This window comes from Pseudopodoces humilis, chromosome 27 (genome assembly GCF_049639895.1).
Source record: "Pseudopodoces humilis isolate 2021_Gansu_Grassland_sample_001 chromosome 27, ASM4963989v1, whole genome shotgun sequence".
Lineage (NCBI taxonomy): Eukaryota > Metazoa > Chordata > Aves > Passeriformes > Paridae > Pseudopodoces > Pseudopodoces humilis.
The window spans coordinates 220,305-234,684 of NC_142226.1; the positions used below are offsets into that span (position 1 = coordinate 220,305).

At 48.4% G+C, this 14,380-nt stretch overlaps 1 protein-coding gene across 4 annotated transcripts in view; it reads right to left on the minus strand.

Moving 5' to 3' along the window:
• Window positions 1-6,647: 6,647 nt before the first annotated feature.
• The window catches only part of LOC102114137 (lethal(3)malignant brain tumor-like protein 3), a 33,100-nt gene continuing 25,367 nt past the window's right edge, over window positions 6,648-14,380 (minus strand). For all 4 annotated transcript variants that reach the window (XM_088067378.1, XM_088067377.1, XM_088067379.1 and 1 more), the window contains 2 exons: window positions 13,174-13,236; window positions 6,648-10,558 (listed from right to left, as the gene is read on the minus strand). In XM_088067378.1, coding sequence (XP_087923504.1) covers window positions 10,430-10,558; window positions 13,174-13,236 — 192 coding nt within the window. In that variant the 3' untranslated portion in view covers window positions 6,648-10,429. The remainder of the gene's footprint in view (window positions 10,559-13,173; window positions 13,237-14,380) is intronic.

A 14,380-nucleotide genomic window follows, 5' to 3' on the forward strand; every position in this document is an offset into this window, starting at 1 on the left:
CCTGACCTTGGATCTCACCCAGACGGAAGCAATTCCTGAGAATCCTGAACCAAGAGGGAGCTCAGCTGTCAGAATGCTGCTCAGTCTTCCTAGAGATGATAAGAAATTTGGGGTTGTTTTCTGGAGAAAAGGGAAACAAATCAGCTCACAAATCGTGGAGTTCTCCCAAGGCAACAGTGCAAACTCTTTTGGCATCAGTGGCCCAGGGGAAAGGGATCATCTGATGAGTAATGATTTCTGACACTACGCTAAGCAGAGGATCTGGATCCAGTCTCCAAGTGACTGTCTAGATGAAATCCAGGGAAAAAAAGGAGGTGCCATTTGGGACAGCACTTTGCTAACCCCATTAATGGGGACTGGAACAATTACACACATGGCTGTAACAGTCATGAAAATAATTAATACTCTGCCACAGCTCAAGTGATGATTTTATGAGTCCTGATGAAGCTGAGCTCCCATAGGAATATCAGGGTGTGGGGGTTATTTTACTCTTTTGGGACTATTTCATGACCTCACATACAACTACTGAATTTTTCCATCTGTGGATTTAACTGAGTTGCCTGAGCAGCAGTGAATTAAGGGGGGCTCTTGCCCTGTGAGGACAGAGCCCCCCCACACCTCTCCTCTGCACCCCTTCGGCTGGGGATGCTTCCCAGCTTTCCTAAAGTCATCCACCATTTGCTGAACACTGCAAGGAGCTTTTCTAGGTTAATCATGCTCAGAGCCTGGGCAGGCAGGCATGAGGAGAGAGGAGAAAAATCCTGCCTGTTATTCTAATAAAACTCACAATAAATACTACAGAAAGCATTCCACACATCCTGTCTGAAGGAATTCACCACGACTGGCCTCAGCCAGCTGAAAATCTGCAATCCCCTGGGCTCTTCTGAGGGTTAAGGGAGAAAGTCAGCTTTTCCACACATCTAATCCCAAAAGAGCTGTGTAAAGAGAAGGGGATTCCTTCATTTCATCAGATGATGATTCCTCCTGTGCCCAGCGCCAGAGCTGAGGTACCTCAGACCTGAAGATGTTCAGCTTTGTGAGGGCTGATACCACCGGAAATGAATCAGACTTTTGACAGTGCCCAGCATCTCTGGACCACACCAGATCATATCAAAGCTGTCCTATCTCATTCCCAGCTCTCCTTTGCGTGCCAGGGAGAAGGGATGAGAGCCTACAGAGCGCTCAGGCTGGAGCTCCTGTCCTCGTTTGCCCTCGTGCTGAGCAGCTGACACTCCTTGTGGTAGCTACTGCAGTCCCTGGACCCATCTGAGCCGTGCTCCTCTCTCAAACCTCGCAAGGGATGGTCCCTCAGGGTCCAAAACAAAGAGCAGCACAGCAGGAGCAGGGCAAGGGAAGGTGAAAGCACCTGGTGTTCGCAGGGCATCTCTGACAGAGCAAGCCTGACCCCATGGGATCAACAAGAGACTTTGTTTTTTTATCTCTTCCAGCAATTAATCAATTCTCCTGCTAAACAAAGCTGACTCTAAACAAAGCTGACTCTTTGAAGGGGAGGTCTCCTATTTAGAATCTTGTTTCAGGGGAAGTGGTGGATGATCTTGACCAGACACATCTTAAAGGGATGCAGATGCCACTGCTCTGGCTGAGCACCCTGGAAGGTCACGCAATCCCAGAATGTCCTGAGCTGGAAGGGACCCCCAGGGTCATGGATCCAACCCCAGCCCTGCCCAGACCCCCCAGCACCCCCAGCCTGGGCATCCCTGGAGCTCTGGCAGCCTCGGGGCCGTGCCCATTCCCTGGGGAGCCTGGGCAGTGCCAGCACCTCTGGGGGAAGAACCTTTCCCTAAATCCAGCCTGAGCCTGCCCTGCCCAGCTCCAGCCGATCCCTGGGTCTGTCCCTGTCCCAGAGCAGAGATCAGAGCTGCCCCTCGGGAGGAGCTGAAGCCCCCAGGGAGGTCTGGGCTCAGTCTCCTCTGCTCCAGCTGAATGCACCAAGTGCCCTCAGCCACTCCTCGTGTGGCCCCTCCTGAGCCTTCAGCATCCTTGTGGCCTCTTTGGGATGCTTTCTAGGATTTAAGATCAAGCACCACTTGGAGAATTCACTTTAATACATCATATTCCTCTTCAAAGATGAATTGCCTGCTTTCTAACAACCCGAAGGACTTAAAAACGTATTCCCAGCTCTTCCCACCGGCAAAGCTCACGCAGGAAGATCACATCCATCTCACATGGGTGCCAGAATGCTCCTGGGGAGGACCTGGACTGCAGCACTGACAAGGAGCTCCATCACCTCACCACAAAAGACTGAACCCCTGATGTCTTTGGTGCTACTTCAGCACCTCTCAAGTGTGGGTGAGAGCCAAAGCTCATGGTTGAGCCATGGCAAGTCTCCAGCTGGGTTGGATATTGAGTTTTGGGGGACATTAACATCCTATTCTCCTCCTGGTTATCACCACAAGTTCTTACTGGTTCCAAGTGGACAGGAGCTATTTTCTCTGTGCTCGTGTCCAGTCCTTGGCAGTTACAGGGGCAAACCCTGGATTTTTATCCTGCCTGCAGGAAAGTTTCTTGGCTCCATGATCAGAACTCCAAGTTGATAAAGCTTTTCCATTTGTAGTGGATACAGAGTTACTTGCAACATCCATCTGGAAATACAGCACTAACATACAATAGAGTGATCCACAGAATCACTCTTGCTTCTAAATGGAATTAGCTTGTAAACAGACATAAACAAGCACCAGCTTCAAGGCAAGAGAAAAGCTTTGGTGGCTGTGTCCTGGGGAAACCTTGTGCAATAGTAAAAAACCCGCAGTCTGCTTCCTGCCCTGCTTACAGTGAGTCCTCATGCACATTTTGTAAGAGAAACTGCCTGGGTATAAAAAGAAATGACTCACTGAAATTGGTAACACTGAACACAACTTGGTTTTGATCCAAAGCCAAAAATGTTTTATTTATTTGAAATGTAAACGGTTCCTTTATCAACTGCCCATTTCAGGGCAGTTTCCTTCCAAATAGGTTGCTCAGCCCAGAGTTTTGCAAAATCCTGGGAAACAGAAAGCAGCAAGGAAGATGCAGAAACCCTACTGGCTGATTTATGGAGAGTGGGAAAGGGGCCTCCCATCCCTTGTGAAGCAATTCCCAGAGCTGCCTTTGCTGGAGACTTGCTGCTGTAACAAGATGAGCAGCGCAGCACCAACCACAGCTTCGAGGCTTCGTTCTGCTTCCAGCCCGGCCTGGGAGCACCCTGAGGGCAAAGGGATCCAACAGGATCCCGGCTGTTTGCTGGAACCTCTCCTCTCTGGGCACCCTGGGGTTCCTGCTCGCTTTGGGTCAGCCCAGCCTGGCTCTGCTGGGGACACAGCTGCTGCCTCCAGCTGTGGATCCAGCACGGCTTGCTTGGGTTTAGCCCGGGCTCTCTGCCGTGTCCAGGGTCTGCAGCCTGCCTCAGTGGGAGCAGGGGAGGCTGAGATGCTGCTGGAGCTGTGTTGCTGCCACCCAAGAGCATCTTCCTGCTGTTTTGTGACAGGATTTGGAGGACCTGGAGGGAAATCTGGGGGTCTGCCTTTACCCCACCAGGCCCAAGGGACACACAACAGCCCCAGGACAGGTCAGGGGCATTTGGGGAGTGGATGGTGCTGGGAAGGAGGGATGGTGATGAAGAGAAGGGGATGCCTGTGGGCTCACACGTATGTGCAGCATTCATGGAAAGGAAGGGGATTGATGTGGTGTGTGCTGGCAAAGCACAAGGAGGAGGAAATCACCTGTTTGTGGGAAAGAAAACAAAAATCAACATTTTAACAGTTGTGTTTCTTCTGAAACGAAGAGCAAGACCTTCCCCAGCCATCAACCAGCAGCACAGACATGCTTGGGAACAGGGAAATTTATATCCCAGCCTCTTCTCTGGCCTTTTTCAATTCCACCCATGAGAGAGATGAGTTCAAGATGGTGTGAAAACCATCTGGAGGCTCATTGAATAGTTGTGTGGTCCCACTTTGAGCAGCAGAGACATAGCACAGCCTCCCCTGCTCCAGTCCTGCCAGGGATAACAAACCCTGGAGCCACGGGCTCTGGGCACCTGAGCCTGAAGTGGAAAATCCCTCTCGAGGGTGCACAAAGCACATTTTGGCAAGGCTGACCCACAGCACTGCTGGATTCCAGCACAGCCACGACCCCAACCATGGAAACCACCTCCCTTTGGAACAACCTTGGGGAAGCGTTTCTGAACACTCCAGTGCTGAAGGGGACACAGCTCTGGTTTAAAAAGCTCCTTCAACCAGCTTTGCTGCAAAAAGCCACTCTATGGCCCAAAAGGAACCACATGTGAGGGCCCCAGGCTGAATGGTGCTGAAGCCACAACCCTTTTCTCGAGGACAAAGCACACGATTGAAGGCACCAGTGCCCTGGTCCAGGATGGGAGTGGGTGGGAAGGGGTTTCCAGGGAGAAAACCTCGGGGGGCTCTGGCACTGATACCCTTCTACAAAGGCCTTCAGCACATTTCTTGAAGAAACAGCTGGAAATGTTCCAGCAGCAAATGTATCCGACTCCAAAAAATATCTTGCTTACATCCAGACACTTAGAAGTGTCTGGATGGTGAATAATGTAGAGAGGAGAAAGTGTCGTGGGGCAATTAATATGCTGAGGCTGTACGTGGTGGCAAGGAGAAGAAAATAGATGGTCACAGGCAAAGTCCATAAATAACAAGTGTTATTTGGGAAAGGTTGGGCGCTTCTGCAGCTGGCTGGACAGAGCACAGCAGCTCTCTTGAACCCCTCCAAGACTCCTTTTTCCTCTAATGCCACCACTCTCTTTCTCCTGAGGCTGGAATTTGCCTGTCAGCTGCAGAGTGCAGGATGGAGACAGCAGGCTCCCCCTCCATCCATCCCCACGTCCTTCCCACTGGCTTGGGCTGCCAGGAGAGTGCAGTGGTTTGTCTTTACAGTTCCTGCTCCAGAGAAAGTTGTAGGATTTGGGAATTTTAGGTTGTCAGATGAGGTTTGTTGTGGAAACCAGGGTGGTGCAGGATCCAGGCAGTACGAGAGGGTGAGAACAGGGGTGTGTACCCCAGTTCCTCGTACACCCACAGCCACCTGCAGCTTACCTGGTAAAATGAGAGACCCCTCCAGCCCCTCCAATGGCTTTGCAAACCCCACTGAGCATTGTGTGATGGGTCTTGGCACAAGGGACAAACCAGTCCCACAGAGCATGATCACAGCTGAAAGAATAACTTGAGCAGGCAAAAAGATCAGCCACAGGTTTTCCCTGCCCTAGGAGAAATATGACTGGGACAAAAAAATTCCATGTTTGCCTGAGCAGAATAATCTGCAAATGCAATCAGCCATTTGAATGATTGATGCTCCTTGCTCTGCTCAAACTTCTCCATCAAAATTGTGGGGGGGAAAAAAAATCGCTGCTGTGGCTCTCCTCAGATCTCCCTGAGTGCAAGGACACAGCCACACAAGCCAGCACAGCCCCGAGGGAACCACCAAGAGTACAAAGCAGCATTTGATGTTCCCGAGCCTGTTCCAAGCAGCCCCGCTCCCCAGACCGGGAATCCGATCACAGCAACAAAAGCAAACAAGCCACGGTTTAAACAGAAGCAAAAACGTTGGAAGGGAAAAACCAATGAGAGCCAATGTTTACCCCGAAGATGGGAGAGTTTAGAAATTATGGCTGGGAGCCAACTCTCCAATATTTTTAGTTTCAGAAGGTTTGCAAACCTCAGCTGGCAACGTGGCCCTGAGCCCTCAGTCCTTGGACGGGTGACCTGCGGCAGGTGCAGCTCCAAACACCCCTGGGGAGGAGCAAGAGGAAAAGTTCAATGCCTTATTTTGGGGCACATTAGAGAATGGTTTGCAATTTATCAGCTAATTACAATTAGAGCAGAAACAGGTGAGGTGATTAACATGGTTATGACACAGTGAAGAAGCTCAGGGGGGCATTAAGGAAAGGGAAAACGGACCCCAAAATGCAGTTTTAACATGGATTCATACTGAGAACAAGGTCTTGCTAATTTTAGTTAAAAACCCAACTTTGGGAGCTGCTTTAAGAAGATGAAGAGTTCTGGGATTGTTTGTGATAGGAAACCACGAGGGATTAAGGAATTAGAGAGGAAACCATGAGCCTTCCAGTGCCTACAGGGTCTCTGGGAAAGCTGGAGAGGGACTTTAGACAAGGGAGTGGAGGGACAGGACACAGGGAGTGGATTCTGTCCCGGTTTGGAAAACAGGTGACTGCTAGGGAGGGCAGGAGCCTCCCTTGGAATGAAAATGTAGGTCCACTCCCTCCAAATAATTATAATTTTGAAATCAAGGGGCTCTCAGGCAGAGATCTGGAAGCAGGAATAACAGTTTTTTACTTTAAGATCCCTTGAAAGTCCCTTCCATCCCAAATCATCCCAGGATTTTAAGATTAAAACCTGGCAGCAGCAGAGGAAAGTGAGGAACTGGGGATCAGGCACAGCTGCAGCAGTCAGTGCTGTCCTGTGAACACATCAGGGAGAGCTCGAGTACAGAGATAAAACACAGACAAAAAAAGACAAAAACGAAGATGCTGCCTTGTGCTGTGACTGCCAGGTTTAGGTCTAGGGGAAGGACAACATGTGATGACCAAATCCTCCCAGTGCCAGCCCAGCTCTGTGTCCCTGACACTGCTGAGCTCAGCCCCACACACAGAAGAAACAAACCAGGTGTGAATGTATATTAATTTTATTCACATTTCCAGAGGAAAGCATTGGTGGAGTGCAAGGTCATGGCTAGTGTCGAAAAGCTCAAGTATTTGGTTTAAAAAAGCAGAAATTTCTGAGGCTGAGCCGAGCCCCTGCTCCCTTCCCCTGCATGTGCTGCCTCATCACATATTGAGGGGAATGTCAAAAACTTTAAAGGTCTCTGTGGTACAAATCCCTAAGCAGGGCAGAAAGGCAGCAGGCAGGAACTCTTACACAGCTGAGCTGGCTTATCCCTGGGCTGAGTGTTGGGCTTTTCCTTTGACTGCTGAGGTTTGCTCTTGGTGATGCCAAACGCTCCTGTCCAACTTTCCTGAGATTCATCACCCAGAGCTGAAATTTGCTGCTGCTGTATTACGAGGATGATTGTTGGTGATGGCAAAGAAAAAATTTAACAGGACTTCCAGCCGAGGAGAAAAAGAGGAAAAAAAATGGATTGCTTTGAATTTCAAAAACAGCGATAAAGGAACAAAAACACAGCCAGGAGTAACATTTTTGAGAACTGGAAATTCCCAGCTGGACTGCTGGTCCATGGGAACTTGTCACAGCTCTGAATTGCTGCTAAGGAACATATCTGAATTGGTAACTGGGTTCAGCTGGGCCAACAACTGGTTCCTATTGACATCCAGCACACTCCAAATCCTCCCAGTCCCAGCTGGCATTTATCAGCTGCAGTTTTGCTCCCCACAGAGCCACAACTTTTGGATTTTTGCTTCAAAGTGCACATTTCAAATTACAGAAGGCATCAGATAACCAAAGGCCTCTGCAGAGGCCTGGCTGTGCCACAGCAGAGCAGAGTTTGGACAGGCAGCAGGAACAACTCACCAGGACGCTCTGGAAAGCAGCACCCCCTGACACAACTGATGAATTCTGGAGTTATGGGGCTAAAGGATGGGCTGGTTTAGGTTTTTTTCTATCTTGTAAATATCAGGGAGTTTTAAATGTGTCCAGTGAAGACACTGGAACTCTTTTTATCCTGTGAAGTTGCTGGATTTTATTGGAATACAGCTATATTTGGGAAAGGAGTGAGTAATAGATGTGTGCACATTCTTGCTTGCTCTGCAAAGACAATTATCAGATTACAAAAAAGGCACAAGAAGCACATTCCTCCTTCTTCCATCCCTAAAAGGTTCCTCCTTCCCCCCTGCTGAAAGCCTGTGCTGGCTGTCACTGAACAACCTCCAAGCACACATTTTCCTCTTTGATCCAGCTGGCTCGGAAGCCCCAAGGATTAAAGATTTCTCTTCTGTTTGAATAATTTCACTGACTAGAATCTCATTGCTTGTTTAACCAATTCTCTTCATCCTCCATCTATATATAGTAAAAGAAATGGAATTAATATTATATCTTGGTTTATTGCTAGAGGCAATCTGCTGTCCCCCAACTCAGGCTCCCAAATGAAGGAGGTAAAACAGAAAATCTGGCAGGACCTGCTTGCCTGAAACAAGAAAAAGGCAAAATTGCACTTGCCCCACCTGGCTGGGTGGAAACTGGGGCAAGGAAGGGCTCAGGGTTATTTCACAAGTCAGTGGAGAGCCAGGAATAAACAGCCCAGCCCTGGATCCTCTGTTCCAGTTGTCAAGAAACAATTTTGCTTTGCCCAGGAGGCGAGTTCTGTCAGAGGACAGGACATGCCACTTACAATTCAAGTCCTAATGCTGGATGTGCAGAGCAGGATAAAGGAATGTGACTCTTTGGTGAATAGCCTGGTTATCATACTAGAAATGTATTTTAATAAACTAAATTCACCCTTGCCTGGTCCCTAACACTGCAATAAATTTCTCCCCTGCCACTGCCTGGCTGATATTTAATGGTAAATATCCCACCAAACCTGTGTCTTCTCTGTGAAGGCTTAAAATCCTGAAATTCTTATTAAAAAAAAAAGAAAAAAGAAACAAACTGCTCTAAATATTATTCCAGGACTGAATGGCTTCAGTGGTGTGGATTCTATTTACAATTTTAAGGAACCTTCTGCTTCAGACCAGTCACCAGAACCTTGTCAGCAGCAGAAGGATGAGACAAAGGACGTGGGTGATGCAGGAAGGGGGAACAAGTGTGTTCCTTGTGTGAGCACGCAGTCATGGACAGCGTGTTCGCTCTGTTCCTGACAGCTCCTGGGGAGCCACGCTGGTGCAGAGATGCCAAGGCAGTTTGAGGTGCCTGTGGATGGATCACATCACCGTGCAGTGCCCTGAGACACCCACACAGCCGGGCAGAACCTGCCTCTGGCAGCTCCAGCTCACACACCCAGGGCTCCCCAGGGCTCCCCAGGGCTCCACACACAGGATTCAGACTGGCAGCTGCAGATGAGGGGCTGCAAGGGCTGCCTGGGCTGAGGAGGTTCTGGAGCAGCCACCAGAGTGGCCAGGGAGCCACGAGCTGGTGCTGCCAGCAGTAAGTGGGAACACCAAACAGAGCCCGCCCAGCAGGACTCTCTGCATCTGCCAGGGCTTCCAGGAGGAGACAAGAGCTTGGGAAGTACCCATGTGGAAACCCCCAGCCATCCAGCCAGGATGTCCATGGGGATGCTCCTCAAACTGGCTCTGCTGGAGCAGGAACCAGCCGTGCTCCCAGCACAGGCTGCACGTGCAGCAACGCAGCCCCAGGCTCCTTTCTCCACACACAGCAGCTCTCTCTCTTTTGGGAAATAACTGTTCCCCAATTTTGCTGTTTAAATCCTGACTCCTCTCCAACCTCACCCCCCTGTGTGCTATGCCTGCCCCCTCCATCTCAGCAGAGGAGCTGCTGCCTGGCCCTCCATCTCTGGCAGAACACCTCAGGGGGAGAAGGCCAAAGCACTTCACATCCATCAGTTTGGATGGTTCAAGAGAAAAGCCATTTGTTTCTAGGCAATCTGTTTACACACACACTGCTGGCTTTCCAGCTCCTGTTCCTAGGACTTGGCTGACAGTGGAGAGGTCAAGAACAAACACACACCAATCCCCAAGTGCTCCTGGTTGTGCCATTTTGCCAGAAGATGTTCCTGGCCCAGAAGCAGCTGCACAAAAAGCACTGATGGGAGAATTACAGCTAAAATACATCTCTTTGTCTCAGCAGCAGATGCCCTTATGGGATCTTTGCCTGCCCAAAGCCACCTGCACTGCCCCTGCCTCCTGACAGGGAATGACAGGAATGAGGACATTGTGCAAGCCATCCCTGATGGAAACCCTCTGCCCATGCTCCCTTCCTGCCGGGGTGCAAGCAGCCCAGTAGCCAAGGGTACCACAACAGCCAGGATCAGCAGGAAAAAGTGGAATTTCACAATCAGTCCTGAAAAGGTCAGCTCCTGAGTCACAGCAGTGAAGGATATGGGGGAGTTGTTTTGAAGTACATCTTTTTCCTCTCTCTTTTATTACACAGAACACATTAGTCTCGCTCGTGATCAGTCAGTCTTCAGGCACTATCACTAGACACAAAGCCAGTTTTACTCAAAACTTTCTTCTTGCTCCTGCAGCTCCACCACTGCTACCCTGGATTCCCCTTAGAACTGGAGGTTTCTTCTCGATCTCAAAAAGAGATTGATATATCAAAACCAAATTCAATTACAAAATATAATAATATCGTCTTCTTGGAAGTGAAGCTGCCCCATATTCCAGACTGTGGCAGGATTTTTATAACCTTAAACCATTTTTACTAAGTTCTACTTAAAATACATCCGAGTCCCCATCCACCTGTCTGGTGTGTTGCAATGCTCACAGCTGAAGATCCATTCCCGGTTAATTCCTGCTGGCTCTGCCAAAGGCCTCCTCTCAGTTGTCTTCTGCAGACTTGAACATGAGGATGGCGTTGTAGATCTTGAGGGCAGGGCCCAGCTTGATGCTGAGGATTTTAACAATGTCGTTCTGCTTGAGGAGCAGGAAGGCCTCTCCATCAATCTGCTGGAGGTTGGAACACGAACAGGGCAGGGATTAAGCACCAAGAGACAGGCAGCATTCCCACTCCTGGTCATTCTGGGATTCCTGCCTAGTTCTGGCCCCTACACTCCGTGATGTCCCCTTCCCAAGGGACACAGAGCTCGTCTCACAGCGCTTTCCCTAGGAATGGAGAAGCTCCAGGTGTCCTGCCCATGGCAGAGGTAGAATGAGATGAGCTTTAAGGGCCTTTCAACTCAAACCATTCCATGGTTCCAGATGTTAGATAGACTAAGGCATAGTGAAGATGCAATATGGCTGGAAAAACACAGTCTCCTAATCCATCAACAAGGAGATATATTTGATTAGATGCAAATTAAGCAAGTGATGAACATACTACCGTGTGCAAATCCAGAATGCTGTAGGTAGCAGGGAGTGAAATCATGACACCCTCTTTCTGGAAAAGGTTAAAAATTCACTCCAGCAAGAACATCCACAGAGACAACACAGATATAATTATTATAAACCCCAAATGCTGCAGGGATGAAGCCAAAGATTAATGGACAAAGACAAACAATATGTGTCTCCCTAAGTTATTCCATTAAAGTCCATTTACAGAGACTGACAGTGTCTCCTCCTCTTATTTGATGCTCACCAGTGCAGCACACAGCACTGGACACTCAGCCCAACCAGAATAACAATTCTGCTATTTTTGTACTCTTCCCAACTAGAATACATTCAGATGTCAATGCCTGGTGCAAGAGGAAACACTGAGTAAACTCAGAGAACACAGAATTAAAGCCAAGAGCTGGGAGCCAGGAGATTTGGTTTTCCCCCATCTCACCAGACAAGAGACCCTTGGCAAGTTACTCAACCTGCCACTTTAGTAACTGGGAGTAACTGGGAAGTTAATTCCTCCACTGGGAACGACAGCAGTGCTCCAGTTCACATATGGCCACACCATATCCCTGAATCTTATTTTCAAGCTGCCTCAAGTCTACACTGCTGCAATGAATGTATTAAAAATAGCTTGAAACAAATGGGACTGTGCTGTTTAAATTAAATAACAGAGTCAAGAGGAGCAGAAAACTGCTGGAAAACAGTCCTGCATTTCAAAATGGTTTTGTGTCCAGTATTATTTATCCCTCTGCTTCATTTTCACTGCATTGCCTCACGCTTATTTTAAACCGTCCTGCCCTCAACTGGACCTAGAAGCAAGTCTGCGCTTTATTATTAATTTCTTTGTTCCATCTTATTTGGATGGGTTTTAGAATCCTGTGCACAATTTGTTCTCTTTGCTCCTAATGTAAGCAGCAACTTATCCCCCTCCAGCCCCCCACCAAGGGAAGTCTGCAAGAGATTTATTTATCCTGGACAGGGAGCACTTGGAGGCTGATCCTGGACAGTGTGGGGGAGTTCAGCTCTCCTGTCACTCACACCTGTATTCTGGCCAAAGCCAAACTACTAAAAGGGTTTTAATTTCAAACTGACACTGAGGATTGAGCATAAACTGGAAAAACAACACGAGTCCCTCTAAGTGTGGTGCAGGAAATCACACTTTGAGGCTGCAGAAAATAAGGATTAGAACAGACTGTGGCTATGGCACTCTCAGAATAAGAAAGCAGTCGCTGTGTTCAGGACCAGAAGAAATAAAATACATGGAGAATGGTTGGATTTATTAGGAGATTTGCTGATACCTCTCACCTTTGAATACACCTTCCCTAGAATTCCCTTTTACACTCAGCTACAGTGAAAGATGGGTTCATTTGAACAAATTTCACTATTCCCACTATATTCAGTTTGTGAGTGTTCTACTGTATTGTCACATTGTGGACAGCACTTTTTGCAAGCCTCTATTTCTCTTGCTTCCTATTTTGTGTGTGTCTGCAGAGTTTTTACAACAAGGGAAAACAAAACACAGATACATAAACCCATGAAATGCTCTGCAGATTCCCCCTGAAAGGGAGCCAGCTCTGTAGCAGCCAGTGATTACAGACCTGCCCTTTCCACTCACTGCCACAGCGACTGCAGTGACTCCAGCCCTTCCCTGGAGCTCTCACAGCCACACAGGAGAGCTGCAGGGACAGAATCACAGAACCAGTGACTCCAGCCCTTCCCTGGAGCTCTCACAGCCACACAGGAGAGCTGCAGGGACAGAATCACAGAACCATGGGATGGTTTCACTTGGAAGGAATCTTAAAGCTCATCTTGTTCCACCTAACACAGGACACGCTCTGACTTCCCAACCTCTGCTTTTTGAAAAGCAAGGTTCCCCTCCTGCTGTCACCCCAGCCCAAGGGATGATTCCCACTTGATTCCTGGGAAACCCTGTGCCTTCCAGGCTCCCCAAGAGGAGCAGGCACGTGGCCTCGTTAGAGGCAGCAGATGAGATCCTCACTAACCATTCCAACAGGGCAACTTCAGAGCAGTGCCAAGCCCATGGCACAACGGTCCAAGACAGGATGTTAAGCATAAGCTCCGTGATTGGAGCTGCAGGGGAAATTTAAAGCAGCAGGATGCAATTAGCCATGGTGGAACTCAGCTCCATGCTGAGGCTGCCTCCTAAATGCTGTTGTGAGGACATGGCTGAGGAGGTCTGAGCTCTCTGCTGTAATTCCAGGGTCTGGGCACACCCCCCTTACCTCTTCCCTGAACACAGATGCTTGTTCTTTGCAGCCAGGTAAACGCTGGATAAAGCTCACCACCTTCAATTGCATGTAAGAGAAAGAAACACAGACAATTAAAATGAGACACCATCAAGAAAAATCCTCTTACTTCTGTATGAGACTTCTCTATGCAAGAGTTTTTAAAACTTTAATACTCAAAGCTCTCACATTAATGAAGGATATAGATGGAAAGCATTGCTGGGTTGTTGCTGAAACTCCTTTGCCTATTTTGGTTACCACCAATAACTGCCCTTATTGCCATTTGACCATTTCTCTCCCTGTAAGAATCCAGCTTCTCCACCCCTCTAAAAGCTCCTCAGAGCATCAACGTTATTTTTCCAGATTAAAAGCTGCATATGGCTTAGGCTACTTTAAATTCCCTCACAACTTCACTTTCTTTACAGTACTGTTGGAAAGTAAAACAAGAGGAAAGTATTTAGACAATTTCCCAAGATTACATGCCTGTAAGAGACAAGATAAACCAACTGAATGAGCACTGCTGCTTTACCAACATGCAAAGGCAGAAGAGCTGGGAAGGAAAGGAGTTTTGGTTTCATTTAATCTGCACTGGGTGCACAGGATCCATGGAATCAAGAGGATTAAACAAGTAAAAGTTAATTTTACATTTCACATTAGGGAAAACCTTTCTAAGCAAGGAATCTGTTAACATTTGGAATAATCTCCCTGGAGGCATGCAAGCAGCCCTGGGTTGCATTACATAACAGCAAGGAGTGTGAGGAGCAGTCCTGTGTGCAGTCGAGGATGGCTTGATGTGCATTGTCTTCTCCAGCTGCAGCTTCACTGGTTCACAGGAGATTTGTATATTGAGGCACAATCAGATCAAACATCTCCTGTTAATTGGATGCTCCCTTGCAGGAGCAGCTCTGCTTCATGAGGCATAACCATGTGAGTTGTTGCAGATGTGACATTTCTTCCCTGTACACAAACAAGCAGTTGGGAGGGGTCACTGTCAGATCCAGGCTCCTTTCAACTCGGAATTGTCAAACTCTGTCCTAAATCACGTCCCTGTACTTCCAGATTATCCCACCACTAGACCTGGAGTCATTCCCTCCCCCCAGTTCTAGCCAGGCAGGAATGGGGCTCTCAGAGTGCCCTCCAGGTTTGTTCTGCCCTGGCAGGAGCAGCTCTGACTCCTGTGGTTTCTGTTATGTAACCTGAAAGC